General features: G+C 43.0%; 1 protein-coding gene across 1 annotated transcript in view; it reads left to right on the top strand.

Annotated features, from left to right (window-relative positions):
- The window catches only part of LOC141148803 (dynein axonemal assembly factor 8-like), a 218,919-nt gene that overhangs the window by 101,830 nt on the left and 103,597 nt on the right, over positions 1–13,492 (top strand). The window contains exons 22-24 of the mRNA XM_073636564.1: positions 2,874–2,936; positions 7,743–7,796; positions 9,333–9,502. Coding sequence (XP_073492665.1) covers positions 2,874–2,936; positions 7,743–7,796; positions 9,333–9,502 — 287 coding nt within the window. The remainder of the gene's footprint in view (positions 1–2,873; positions 2,937–7,742; positions 7,797–9,332; positions 9,503–13,492) is intronic.

The following is a 13,492-nucleotide window of genomic DNA, read 5'->3' as shown; positions in this document are numbered from 1 at the left end:
TGACAATTACTCAGTCATGCAACACTGTACCCATTTGAAATTTTTGTCCTTTTTTTCACACAAATAGAGCTTTCTTTTGGTAGTATTTAATCACCGCTGGGTTTTTTATTTTTTGCGCTATAAATCAAAAAAGACTGATAATTCGATAAAAAAAAAAAAAAAAAAAAATTCTTTGTTTCTGTTAAAATTTATTGCAGAGTATTGGCGAGTATTGGCAGAGTATTGGCGAGAATTGGCAAGTATTGGCAGAGTATTGGCGAGTATTGGCAGAGTTTTGCAGTGTTGCAGAGTATTGCACAGTGTTGCACTAAACATCCAGCCCACAGCGCTGCTGCCATCTCTCCCCCTCTCCCCCTCTCCCCTCGCACTGTACCGATCGGTACACAGAGGGGAGGGAGGAACCGGCGTCATTTGACGGAACGATCACGTGGTAAACGGCCGCGAGCAACGGCTATTTACCGTGATCCGTGATGCGCCGGGTCACGGATGTACCCGGGTGCGCGCCCCAGGGGGCACGCGGGAGCAACATTCTGGAATGACTTCCCACGGACGTCCACCCAGAATAAGCCGACCGCGCTGTAGCCTTCTTTCAGTTATGGCCTGGTCGGCAAGTGGTTAAAGCAGTATTAACCACTTCAGCTCCAGAAGGTTTACCCCCCCCTTCATGACCAGGCCATTTTTTGCGATACGGCACTGACAATTGCGTGGTCATGGGACGCTGTACCCAAATACAATTCTTTGTCCTTTTTTTCCCACAAATAGAGCTTTCTTTTGGTGGTATTTGATCACCTCTGCAATTTTTATTTTTTGCACTACCAACAAAAAAAACCCGACAATTTCAAAAAAAAAAAAAATATTTTTTTACTTTCTGCTATAAAACATATCCAATGAAAAAAAAATGTAAGAAAATCGAATTTCTTCAACAATTAAGACCAATGTGTATTCTGCTACATATTTTTCGTAAAAAAGAAAATCCTAATAAGTGTATATTGATTGGTTTGGCGCAAAAGTTATAGCATCTACAACCTTTGGGATAGATTTTTTATTTATTTAAATTTTCTACTAGTATTGGGCGGCGATCAGTGACTTATAGCAGGACTGGGATATTGCGGCAGGCAAATTGGATACTACCTGACACTCTGAACACTTTTTTGGGGACCAGTGACATTATTGCAGTGATCAGTGCTAAAAATATGCACTGTCACTGTACTAATGACACTGGCTGGCAAGGGGTTAACATCAGGGGCGATCAAAGGGTTAACCATGTGCCTAGCTGGTGTTTTACTACTGTGGGGGAGGTGCTTTGACTAGAGAAAGGCATAAATCCGTGTCCCTGCTTTGCAGGAACACAGGTTTAATGTCTTCCGTACTGACAGAACGGTGATCTGCCTTGTTTACATAGGCAGATCGTTGTTTGCCTGTGTACTGAACGATCAGTTCCTGCTGTGTAGACTTATAGCAGGACTGGGATATTGCGGCAGGCAAATTGGATACTAGCTGACACTCTGGTCACTTTTTTGGGGACCAGTGACATTATTTCATTGATCAGTGCTAAAAATATGCACTGTCACTTTACTAATGACACTGGCTGGCAAGGGGTTAACATCAGGGGCGATCAAAGGGTTAACCGTGTGCCTAGCTGGTGTTTTACTACTGTGGGGGAGGTGCTTTGACTAGAGAAAGGCATAAATCCGTGTCCCTGCTTTGCAGGAACACAGGTTTAATGTCTTCCGTACTGACAGAACGGTGATCTGCCTTGTTTACATAGGCAGATCGTTGTTTGCCTGTGTACTGAATGAGCAGTTCCTGCTGCATAGAATTACAGCGGGAGCGAGCCACCGGCAGTGCGCACTCTCACCCGATACTAGGAAGTGCAGGATCACATATCTATACATATATGTGATCCTGCGCAGTAAAACTGCTATAGGTCTGTCGGCAACTGGTTAAACCTAAAACCAAAAATATAACATATTGCAGCTTTTTAGTTCTTAGATGTGATGTCTGCTTCAGTTCTCTTTTTAGGCTTTTTTTCTTTGTTTTCACCTGGTAATCTGGCTAGTAACACACCTCCTATATTAGAGTTCCCCTACTCTGGATGATGGAGCACAGGGGCATCGTTGGACAGCAGCATTGTCAGTCTGGGTGGTGAGGGGGGTTGGTTGTTATAGATGTACTAGCAAATGTAGATACACTAACAAATTAAAGCTAAACTCCAGCTAATACTTTATAATCAGTTACAGTAAACATTTTTTTCCTTTTTGGGATAAAAGTTTTACATAAATCAATCAAAACTGATCATTTTAAGCACCCCTGTCAGTGGTAGATTGTTTGTCTCAACCCTCTAACTGCAACATCTGGAGGACAGTTTGTTCTGTTGAAAAACAACAGACTTACTGGCCAGATCACCAAGTGAGGGTAAAGGAAAGAAAGCCTAAAAAAAGAAAACAATTGCAGCCATCACATCTAAGGATTTGTAAGTTGCAGTATAATAAATTATTGCATTTGGGTTTAATACCGCTTTAAGGAAATGCATGTTAAATGATGAAATACTGTAACATGATGGATAATTGTACGGGGGCCCTTTGGGACTGAATGACTTATACAAGTAAGCGGCTGCTGGTTTTTGTTCTTTGTTTTTAGCACTGCTCAAAACAGAGATGTATGTTACTCCAATAGTGCTACATTAGAGGTACTGTCTTCCATCTAATGTTGTTTTAGTAGACTCTTTAACACAAAAGCCCTATAAGACGATGATAAAAAAAGAACATTGCTGATGTCTATTAGCTATTCTCCTTGTTTCTTCTCAGCTGTGACTCTTCCTATAAATATTTCTGTAGCTGCCATCAACTTATAAGTAATAAATTATCCCTCAGATGCCCAAAGTCGACCGCTTCTGAAATACACTGTACCACCTGGAATCTATTACAAAGCAAGAGGTAAGTCTACAGATCTTACCATATGAATTTTGTATTGAATTGAAAGGTTTTTACTAGGGTTGCACCGATACCACTTTTTTAAGACTGAGTACAAGTACCGATACGCCAATACTGATTACGATACTTTTTTTTTTAATGTCGTTTTTTTTTTTTTTACAATACTTTTTCTTTTGGGGTGGGGGGAGTAGATGGTGTCATTGTTTTTTTTTTTTTCTTTTTTATTATTTTTACAGTTTAACCTTTAGCTATTTATTTATTACAATTCTTTCTTTTTTTCTATCAGCCCTGTGGGGGGGGGGGGGCTTTGGTGAGATATCAGGGGTCAGACCCCTGACATCTTTTTGAGAAAGGGAGAGGGACTGAGGACAGAGATTCTCCATTCCCTTTCTCTGCAGCCTCAGCTGCACTGAAGATGAATGGACAGTAGACAGAGACTCCTCTGTATTCATAAACTGAAGCATCGTAAACACAGTTTACAATGCTCAGTTATGAATAGACAGTCAGTGATCACTGACTCTGTTTATTCAGAATAGAATAGGAAGGAGCCAATAAATTACATATTTACCGGCTCCTTCCTCCGCTCTCCGTCCTGACAGATCCGGGACGAGGGGAGACCGGTGGAGCACACGGAGGACCCGGAGAGCTGGAGGAGAACCCAGAGGAGGACACCGGGAAGACACGGGGGGACAGTCGGGGCTGTTCGGTGCAGTGGTGGGGGCAGTTATAAGCACCAATCTCCCTGTATAGCTTTCAAGAAGCTGACAGCCGACGGAGGGAGAGGAGGAGAAGCGGCTGTCAGCTGCTTTAGCTGTACAGGGAGATTGGTGCTTATAAATGCCTCCACCGCTGTACCCATCATCTGTGAGGCTGCCAGCCCCCCCTGCTGTGCTGAGGAGACTGGCCCGGTACAACAGGAAAGGGAGGTATCGGATTAAACATTGGAGCAGTACTCGTGAAAATGCTCAATATTGGCACAGATACTGATACTAGTATCAGTATCGGTGCAACCCTAGTTTTTACAGTGTATTTAGTCTCCATTGTGATTATGGTACTACAGTGTTTCCAATCTCCTCCATGATTGTGTTGCTACACAGATCCTCCATTCTTCACAGAGATTCTACTACTACACAGTTTCTCCTTTTTCCTTAAAGTGCTCTTGTCAATACAGGGTCATTGTAAATAATTATATACCGGTTTAAAGCAGAGTCACTATTTATCTTATCAGCAGCCTGTTTGGTAAAGGTAAAATTGTGCTGACTTCCATTATCCAATCATGTGCAAGCAAAAATCCTTTTTTTTCACATTTGTTTGTATATGATTTGGTATTCATTTCCAAGTGAATTTCTTTCTCGACCATTAGGAGACAAAGGAATTACTAAATCGTCAGGTTATATTGCCACCTACAGGAATATTGGGCACTGGCACGCAAAAAAATTGTAGGCTAGCCCAGGATAATGGTGAAAACAAAATGGAAAAGACAAGCGCAGCCTCCATAGTGTAGTAAACAAGGTGAACAATTTATTAATGATTAAAACACACTCACAAAGAGGGAGCTTGTGCAAAGCGGTAAACGTCAAAGCTGCTGCCTCTGGAGCCCGGAGCCAATGTGGAATCCCCTGCTTCAGCTGTGAGCAGGGGGAGAAGAGCACAGGCAGGAGGGAGCCACTGCTGCAGGAAGACAACCCAACCAGGAATGGAAGTCGTAGCCTGGCTAGAGAGGATGCCTGACACCGCTGGGAGATAGGGACACGTTTCAAAGCATGTCGCTTCTTCTTTAGCCACTGGATAACCCTACCAGCATGCCTCTGTTTTTTGTTAGTTTCCCAGGAGAATGGACGTCTGTGCTTCAGCTCTGCTGTAATTAATAAAAACCTAGCAGTAGCCTAGAAGGGACTGTGAACAGATCCCCTGCAGAATCGGAGCGGAACGGGAAAAATGTCACGTTTGTGCATGTTCAGTTTTTTTTCTGCATTTAGACAGCGTACCTTTCTGGACTCCTATTTGCATCAGTCTACCTCCAGTTTGTAATGTTTAGGTCTGGAAAAACAGAAAAGGACACAGTCCTTTTTTAATGGTTTTCTTTCTGGACAAACCTGGGCAGACTAAAAGCTGCAGATGTAAATGGACGCATATCATTTACATCTGCCTGCCCATAGACTTACATGGAGCTTGAGATCATGTAGGCCTGAAAAACTGACATGCCCATCTAAACAGAAAGCCTGTGTGAAAGGATCCTACAAGAAGAGATCCTAACCACGGCAGCAGTTGATCTCTTGTATATTGAATGGCTGTGGCTGTAGCATTAAACTAATGTTGGTATATATGCGTAGGGCATTTTGACTCAAGTGCTGGACTGCAGGACCCTTGTGTAAATAGATCTGATCCACATGACCTTCAAGGGGCAGCATTCTCCTCATTGAGACCCAAAAAGCGTTGCTCCCAGTCCATCCACAGAATCTGGCACTTAAAGTCTGCCAAATCCTTAGATAAGCCTTTCTCTGCATGAAAGCGTGCCCTCACTTTCAACAGTGGTGGGAAGTTTGTTTGCAGGTGCTGGAAAAGCTTGCATTTCAGACCCTTGGGTGAAGGAGGTGGTATCCCAGGGCTACAAGCTGGAGTTTCACTCTCTGCTCCCTCGTTTCTTATCGCTAGCCTTCCTGTGTCACCACACGGATTAGCAAATCTCCAATGAGTACTCTCGGTCTCTTGGATCAAGGTGTCATTGCCCCAGTTCCTGTGACAGAATGATTTCAGGGGTTTTACTTCAACCTGTTATCCATCCCTTATTGGTTCCCAAAGCTTTAATTGTCTTTGCTAGGGGTGTACTGAATGGGTTTTTTGGTGCCGAAAACCAAAAATTAAAAATACACTAGGCCGAAAACCGATACCGAAAATGACTGATACCGAAACGTATTTTTTTAAAAATATTTTTATATAGGAGATGATCAGAGACTGGGGGCATGGTACGGGAGATGGTCAGAGACTGGGGACATGGTGCAGGAGATGGTCAGAGACTGGGGACATGGTGCAGGAGATGGTCAGAGACTGGGGACATGGTGCAGGAGATGGTCAGAGACTGGGGACATGGTGCAGGAGATGGTCAGAGACTGGGGACATGGTACAGGAGATGGTCAGAGACTGGGGACATGGTACAGGAAATGGTCAAAGACTGGGGACATGGTACAGGAGATGGTCAGAGACTGGGGACATGGTACAGGAGATGGTCAGAGACTGGGGACATGGTACAGGAGATGGTCAGAGACTGGGGACATGATACAAAAGATCAATGCAGCCTCACCAGTGCCCGTCAGATGCAGCCTGTGTCCCCAGTGCAGCCAGCCTGCCTGTTTCCCCAGTGCAGCCAGCCTGCCTGTTTCCCCAGTGCAGCCAGCCAGCCTGTGTCCCCAGTGCAGCCAGCCTGCCTGTTTCCCCAGTGCAGCCAGCTAGCCAGCCTGTGTCCCCAGTGCAGCCAGCCAGCCTGTGTCCCCAGTGCAGCCAGCTAGCCAGCCTGTGTCCCCAGTGCAGCCAGCTAGCCAGCCTGTGTCTGAACTGGAGGCCTTATCCATTTTTGGTTTTGCATAAAGATAAGATTGTATTAAGGCCCAGGACTTCCCTCTTGCTTAAGGTTCCTGCCTTTCACTACAACCAGAACACTGTTTTTCCATCTTTCTGTCCAGCTCCAGTTCACCAAAAATATTTTTCCCTCCATTATCTGGAGGTGGTTTAGACTGTGGGAATTTTTTTCCCAGCCTCTGCTTCTTTCAGAAAGACTGATTTCCTTTTTGTCATTCTGGTTGGACTATAAAAGAGTGTGCTGGATTTTCTTTCCACCTCTCTCTTCTCAATTTTGCAAGACTGCCACCTCTTCTGTTCACACGTTCTCTTAAGTTCTACTGTGTGGTTGTTTCAACCTCCCCTGAAGCTAGCTTTGTACATTAGGTATTTCAGGTGTTTTTTTGAGTTGCAGGCAGGCCCCAGTTCTGTTGTTTTATTTGTTGAGCCTGTTAGCGTTGGTTTGCTGTTTTGCTATGATGCTCTGTTGGACTATTTTTGGATGTCTTGAAGGTTCAAGACTTTTTGGGTCTTTCAATGGATGAGAAAAGAAAATAAGATTTTTGTTCTCAATGTAAATTCCATATTTTTGGAATCTGTTGAGGGACACAGATCCCATCCCTCTGTGCTTATGATCTCATACTCTGAGGCAATACTGGTAGTAGGTGGGGTTTTCTTGGTATGACCTACTGTTTTTTTGTTTATAAATGTCCAATCCTCCTGTAGTGGGCAGTATAACCTCAAACGTTTTCAAGTTTCTCTGCCCTCAAAGGACTCCAAAAAAAATGATTTTATGATGAACACAAAAATCCTATTTGTGTACTTTGTTTCACTTGACTCACTAAGAAATGTGAAAGTTTACTTTGCAAAGTAAAAAGTCATTTTGAAAGCGATCTTGCTGCACTTCTTTACTAAATCAAAACTAGGCCTCCATTCTCTTCCATGATTATGACACTATATTGTGCATGATTCTTTACATTTATATGATTACACATTGTCTCTGTTTTCCTCCACGAGGCTACTACACTGATCATATTTGTTCTCTGGCGATCTGATACATTTTATATTTCGTCTCTTAGATTCTGTTACAATAGTGATATTAACCTTGGGAAACCAGCGCACTAAGCAATCTTCTCTGTCTTGTTTCCATGCATTTGGAATGAGTTTTCATACACTCCAGAATGAGACATACGAGTATGAATGATATATGAAATGCTTGTACTGCAGAAACAGCATCTGTTGTTCTTCTGACAGGTGCAGAAGATTGGAGAGGACAGACCGAGTCCATATTTACTTACATGCTGTCAGGTAAAGTCGGATATCTTTTATTATTTGTGCTACAAATACTCATCAAGTGCAATAAACTTAACATATAAATGTAATCAAATAATATTATTTGCTATAATGTATTATTTATTTGATGTATTTTTTAATCTTTATACCTCATTCATCAGCCCCCATAGTCCATTAAAGGGCCTCATGTTTGTGCGGCTTGAGCCGCATGATGTTGCGTGCAGGCAGCCCATTCAACTTATGGGGTTGCATGAACTGTACAGACATTGAAAGCAAGCATTTTTCCTTTGTAAGACCAAGCTGTAGCCTTCACAAAAATGTTGCTAAGTTGCAAAATGGCAGCCTGGGTCACTGTTATGCCCTGTACACACGAGCGGAAATTCCGCCAGCAAATGTCCGATGAGAGCTTATGGTCGGAAATTGCAACTGTGTGTATGCTCCATCTGACTTTTGCTGGCAGAATTCCAGCCAGCAAAAGATTGAGAGCAGGTTCTCTTTTTCGGTCACAAAAAGTTCCTATCCGAAAATGCGTTCGTCTGTATGCAATTCGGACGCGCAAAAAATCACGCATGCTTGGAAACAATTCGACGCATGCTCGGCATTGAACTTAATTTTCTCGGCTCGTCGTAGTGTTGTACGTCACCGCGTTCTTGACGGTCGAAAGTTCAGAGAACTTTTGTGTGACTGTGTGTATGCAAGCCAAGATTGAGCGGAATTCCGTCGGAAAAACCATCAAAGATTTTTCCAACGGATATTAAGCTCGTGTGTACGCGGCATTACTGTTTTTCACTAAAGTACGCAGAGAGCTCGAGATTACAGGCTTACCCTACAACAGGAGTTTTTTGTTTTTTTTTCTTTGACTCTTGTACACCTTAAGGGATGCTGACATTGCATTTGAATATTATAATACTGAAATTGCTCTGCCTGTGATAATGAAGGCAGCCTCTTTTCAGTAGTTAGTTTGAGGAAGGACATCGTGAGACTTAAATAAGTTTCACAAGTCCAGGTCAATTAGTTTGCTAAAATCCTTATAAAGTATAGCTTACAAGGAGGGTTTCTTGGTTCTCAACAGATCTTAAATTTCGCCTTATAAAGAGAAGTATCGCTTTTTTTTTTTTTTTAAAACAAACATTATTCTCACCTAGGTAGATGCAGCATCAATCCGATGCTGCATCTGTCCCCTGCTAGCTTTGTAGTGAGAACTGAGTGATCGAACACCGCCGATCGCTCAGTTCCCCCCCCCCTCCGCTCTGAGCAGAGAGCCTTGACGGTCACTGAAACACTGGGCTGTGGACGGAGCGGGAGGGGCTGGTTCAGACTCTTGGCAGATCGCTGAGAGGCTGAGCCAGGTGCCCATTTAGGGTTCTGCACTGACTCTGTGACATCAGCCGATGGTTGAAAAGGGGTCACAGAAGTGCAGAACGAACTGCAATCCTGTGATCCATAGAAGTATAGCCAAAAAAGCTTTGTCTATACTTCTCCTTTTAAGTAAGTATCCATGTGCTTTTTAAATATAAAGTACATATAATTATTTTACATGGTTTCCCTTAGGTCCTCCTTTACTCTATACAGTCCTCATTCTAAAGCCTGGCTCCTGGAGCAGCAAACTGGGGAAGATACTACGTAAAGTCAACACGCAGAAGTTTGTCCTGGTTGGGTTAAAGCTGGTGAACCTGACCAGAGAAGAGTCTTTACACATCATTCCTGAAGAAGCCAAACAGGTATGGGGATCAGACAAATACATATCAGGTTATTAATATTACAAGTGCTGCAAGAGTCGCATGACTGAGGAATTTGTCTTTTGCTATGCACACACACACATTTTTTTTTTTTATCTGTTAGCATAAATTGTTAATATAACACAAAAAAAAAATCAAACTGGGTTTGCATGGACACAAATTAGCACATCATTTTCACAGGATCATGATCGATAAAAAGACATTGCTCTTGTTTATAAGTGTGTTGGTTGCCCAAGTCCCCTGCTGTGCTACTGAAAATGGATCTCTGATTGGTTGCCATGGGCTATAAATCTTACTGATTCTTACATTAAATACACACTTTGTGTGTAGCTCTAGAACAGTGGTCTCCAAACTTTGACTCTTTTCTTGCCTTTATCCGGCCCTTGGGATGCTATTCCTCCCACTGACACCAATGATGAGGCAACATTCCTTCCAAAGACACCAAGAGTGGGGCACTGCCCCTCCCACTGACACCAACAATGAGGCACTATTCCTTCCATTGACACCAGTGATGGAACATTATTAATTTGACTAATACCAACAGTGGGGCATAATTCCTTCCATCGATCTAAACAATAGAGCACTCTTCCTCCCACTGGCACCAACAATGGGGCACTATTCCTCCCACTAATAGGAAAGATGGGGCACTATTGCTTCCACTTATACGAATGATGGGGCACTATTCATCCCACTAATACTAATGTTGGGCTCTATTCCTCCTACTAATACCAATGATGGGGCACTGGTTGCTCTGTCATTTATTTACTCTCACTGACCACCAAGCCTAATACATTGTCTACTCCCACTAATGCCAGGGCATTTTCTAATACCATTTGCCACAATCCAGCCCCCCTAATTCTGAAGGGCAGTAAACTGGTCCTTTGTTTAGAAAGATTGGAGACTCCTTCTCTAGACGTTTAGGTGGCTTAACCACTTGAAGACTGCCTAATGTACATATATGTCAGCAGCTTCAAGTGGTATACTAGGATGATGCCTGCAGCTACAGGCATCATCCCAGAATTGTTTTTTTCAGAAGGCGATCGGCTTTTTTGTAGAAGCCATCCTAGTGACTAATTAGCCACTGGATAGCTTTTACAGGCAGTGGGATTGGTCCCAACGGCCACCGGTGCCTCTCCGGGCTCTACCGTCCCACCAGCGAGCCCGGAATGAAGCTGGCTTACCATAGAGCGGAACGAGGACTGGAAGGAGGACTGGAAGGTCCCTGATTAGCTCTATGGTATAGGAAACAAGAGACAATGACTACTTTGTCACTTCTGGTTTCCCTGGATGTAAACAGTGCCATTTTTAAATTGTGAAAGCATCTAATCACACCGATCTTGGTGTGATCAAATGCTTTTAAGGGCAGAGGAGACATCTGGGGTCTAACAGACCCCAGATATCTCCATAAAGTGTACCTGTCACTGCCTATTGCTGTCACAAGGAATGTTTACGTTCCTTGTAACAGCAGTAAAAGCGATCCAATGCTGCTCAAATGCATTTTATTCTGTAGGCCAATGCTAAAAAATATATACAGTATACTGTATACAGTATCTCACAAAAGTGAGTACACCCCTCACATTTTTGTACATATTTTATTATATCTTTTCATGTGACAACACTGAAGAAATGGCACTTTGCTACATTATAAAGTTGTGAGTGTACAGCTTGTATAACAGTGTAAATTTTCTGTCCCCTCAAAATAACTCAACACACAGACATTCATGTCTAAACCGGTGGCAACAAAAGTAAGTACACCCTAAGTGAAAATGTCCAAATTGTGCCAAATTAGCCATTTTCCCTCCCCGGTGTCATGTGACTCGTTAGTGTTACAAGGTCTCAGGTGTGAATGGGGAGCAGGTGTGTTAAATTTGGCGTTATCGCTCTCACTCTCTCATACTGGTCACTGGAAGTTCAACATGTCACCTCATGGCAAAGAACTCACTGAGGATCTGAAAAAAAGATTTGTTGCTCTACATAAAGATGGCCTAGGCTATAAGAAGATTGCCAAGACCCTGAAACTGAGCTGCAGCACGGTGGCCAAGACCATACAGCAGTTTAACAGGACAGGTTCCACTCAGAACAGGCCTCGCCATGGTCGACCAAAGAAGTTGAGTGCACGTGCTCAGCATCATATCCAGAGGTTGTCTTTGGGAAATAGATGTATGAGTGCTGCCAGCATTGCTGCAGAGGTTGAAGGGGTGGGGGTCAGCCTGTCAGTGCTCAGACTATACGCCGCACACTGCATCAAATTGGTCTGCATGGCTGTCATCCCAGAAGGAAGCCTCTTCTAAAGATAATATGCAAGAAAGCCCGCAAAAGTTTGCTGAAGACAAGCAGACTAAGGACGTGGATTACTGGAACCATGTCCTGTGGTCTGATGAGACCAAGATAAACTTATTTGGTTCAGATGGTGTCAAGCATGTATCATGGCAACCAGGTGAGGAGTACAAAGACAAGTGTGTCTTGCCTACAGTCAAGCATGGTGGTGGGAGTGTCATGGTCTGGGGCTGCATGAGTGCTGCCGCGACTGGAGAGCTACAGTTCATTGAGGGAACCATGAATGCCAACATGTACTGTGATATACTGAAGCAGAGCATGATCCCCTCCCTTCGGAAACTGGGCCGCAGGGCAGTATTCTAACATGATAACGACCCCAAACACGCCTCCAAGATGACTACTGCCTTGCTAAAGAAGCTGAGGGTAAAGGTGATGGACTGGCGAAGCATATCTCCAGACTTAAACTCTATTGAGCATCAGTGGGGCATCCTCAAACGGAAGGTGGATGAGCGCAAGGTCTCCAACATCCACCAGCTCCGTGATGTCGTCATGGAGGAGTGGAAGAGGACTCCAGTGGCAACCTGTGAATAATGGTGGCCACACAAAATATTGACACTGTGGGCCCAATTTGGACATTTTCACTTAGGGGTGTGCTCACTTTTTTTGCCAGCGGTTTAGACATTAATGTCTGTGTGTTGAATTATTTTGAGGGGACAGAAAATGTACACTGTTATACAAGCTGTACACTCACTACTTTACATTGTAGCAAAGTGTCATTTCTTCAGTGTTGTCACATGAAAAGATATAATCAAATATTTACAAAAATGTGAGGGGTGTACTCACTTTTGTGAGATACTGTATATAATGTTTGGGGGTTTTAAGTAATTTTCGAGAAAAAATACAAATTTTTACATATAAACAAAAAGTGTCAGAAAAGGCCTAGTCTTATGCCCTGTACACACGGTCGGACATTGATCGGACATTCCGACAACAAAATCCTAGGATTTTTTCCGACGGATGTTGGCTCAAACTTGTCTTGCATACACACGGTCACACAAAGTTGTCGGAAAATCCGATCATTCTGAACGCGGTGACGTAAAACACGTACGTCGGGACTATAAACAGGGCAGTAGCCAATAGCTTTCATCTCTTTATTTATTCTGAGCATGCGTGGCACTTTGTGAATCGGATTTGTGTACACGTGATCGGAAATTCCGACAACGGATTTTGTTGTCGGAAAATTTTATAGCCTGCTCTCAAACTTTGTGTGTCGGAAAATCGGATGGAAAATGTGTGATGCAGCCTACAAGCGGTCGGAATTTCCGACAACAAGGTCCTATCACACATTTTCCGTCAGAAAATCCGACCGTGTGTATGGGGCATTAGAGTATACAATGACTTGAAAGCATTGTGATGTTGGTGCAGGATCCAAAAGAGTCTGTAGGTCTGCAATTGTAAATGTTATTGTCACCCTTATGTGTATCTGAACAGGATCGTATGTATTTTCCAGAAGCCAAGTTTTCATTCTTTTTTTTTTTTTTTTTTTTAATTTATTTTATTTTTTTATTGACTATTTTTTTGTTTTTAAATTTTCATTCTTTACACTATTATTATTATAATACAGGATTTTTATAGCGCCAACAGTTTGTGCAGTGCTTTACAACATGTACGACAGTACAGTTACAATACAAATGA

The sequence above is a fragment of the Aquarana catesbeiana genome, linkage group LG06 (assembly GCF_042186555.1).
Source record: "Aquarana catesbeiana isolate 2022-GZ linkage group LG06, ASM4218655v1, whole genome shotgun sequence".
Taxonomy (NCBI): domain Eukaryota; kingdom Metazoa; phylum Chordata; class Amphibia; order Anura; family Ranidae; genus Aquarana; species Aquarana catesbeiana.
The sequence above is the reverse complement of the archived record's forward strand: the minus strand, read 5'-3'. Positions and strand labels throughout refer to the sequence as shown.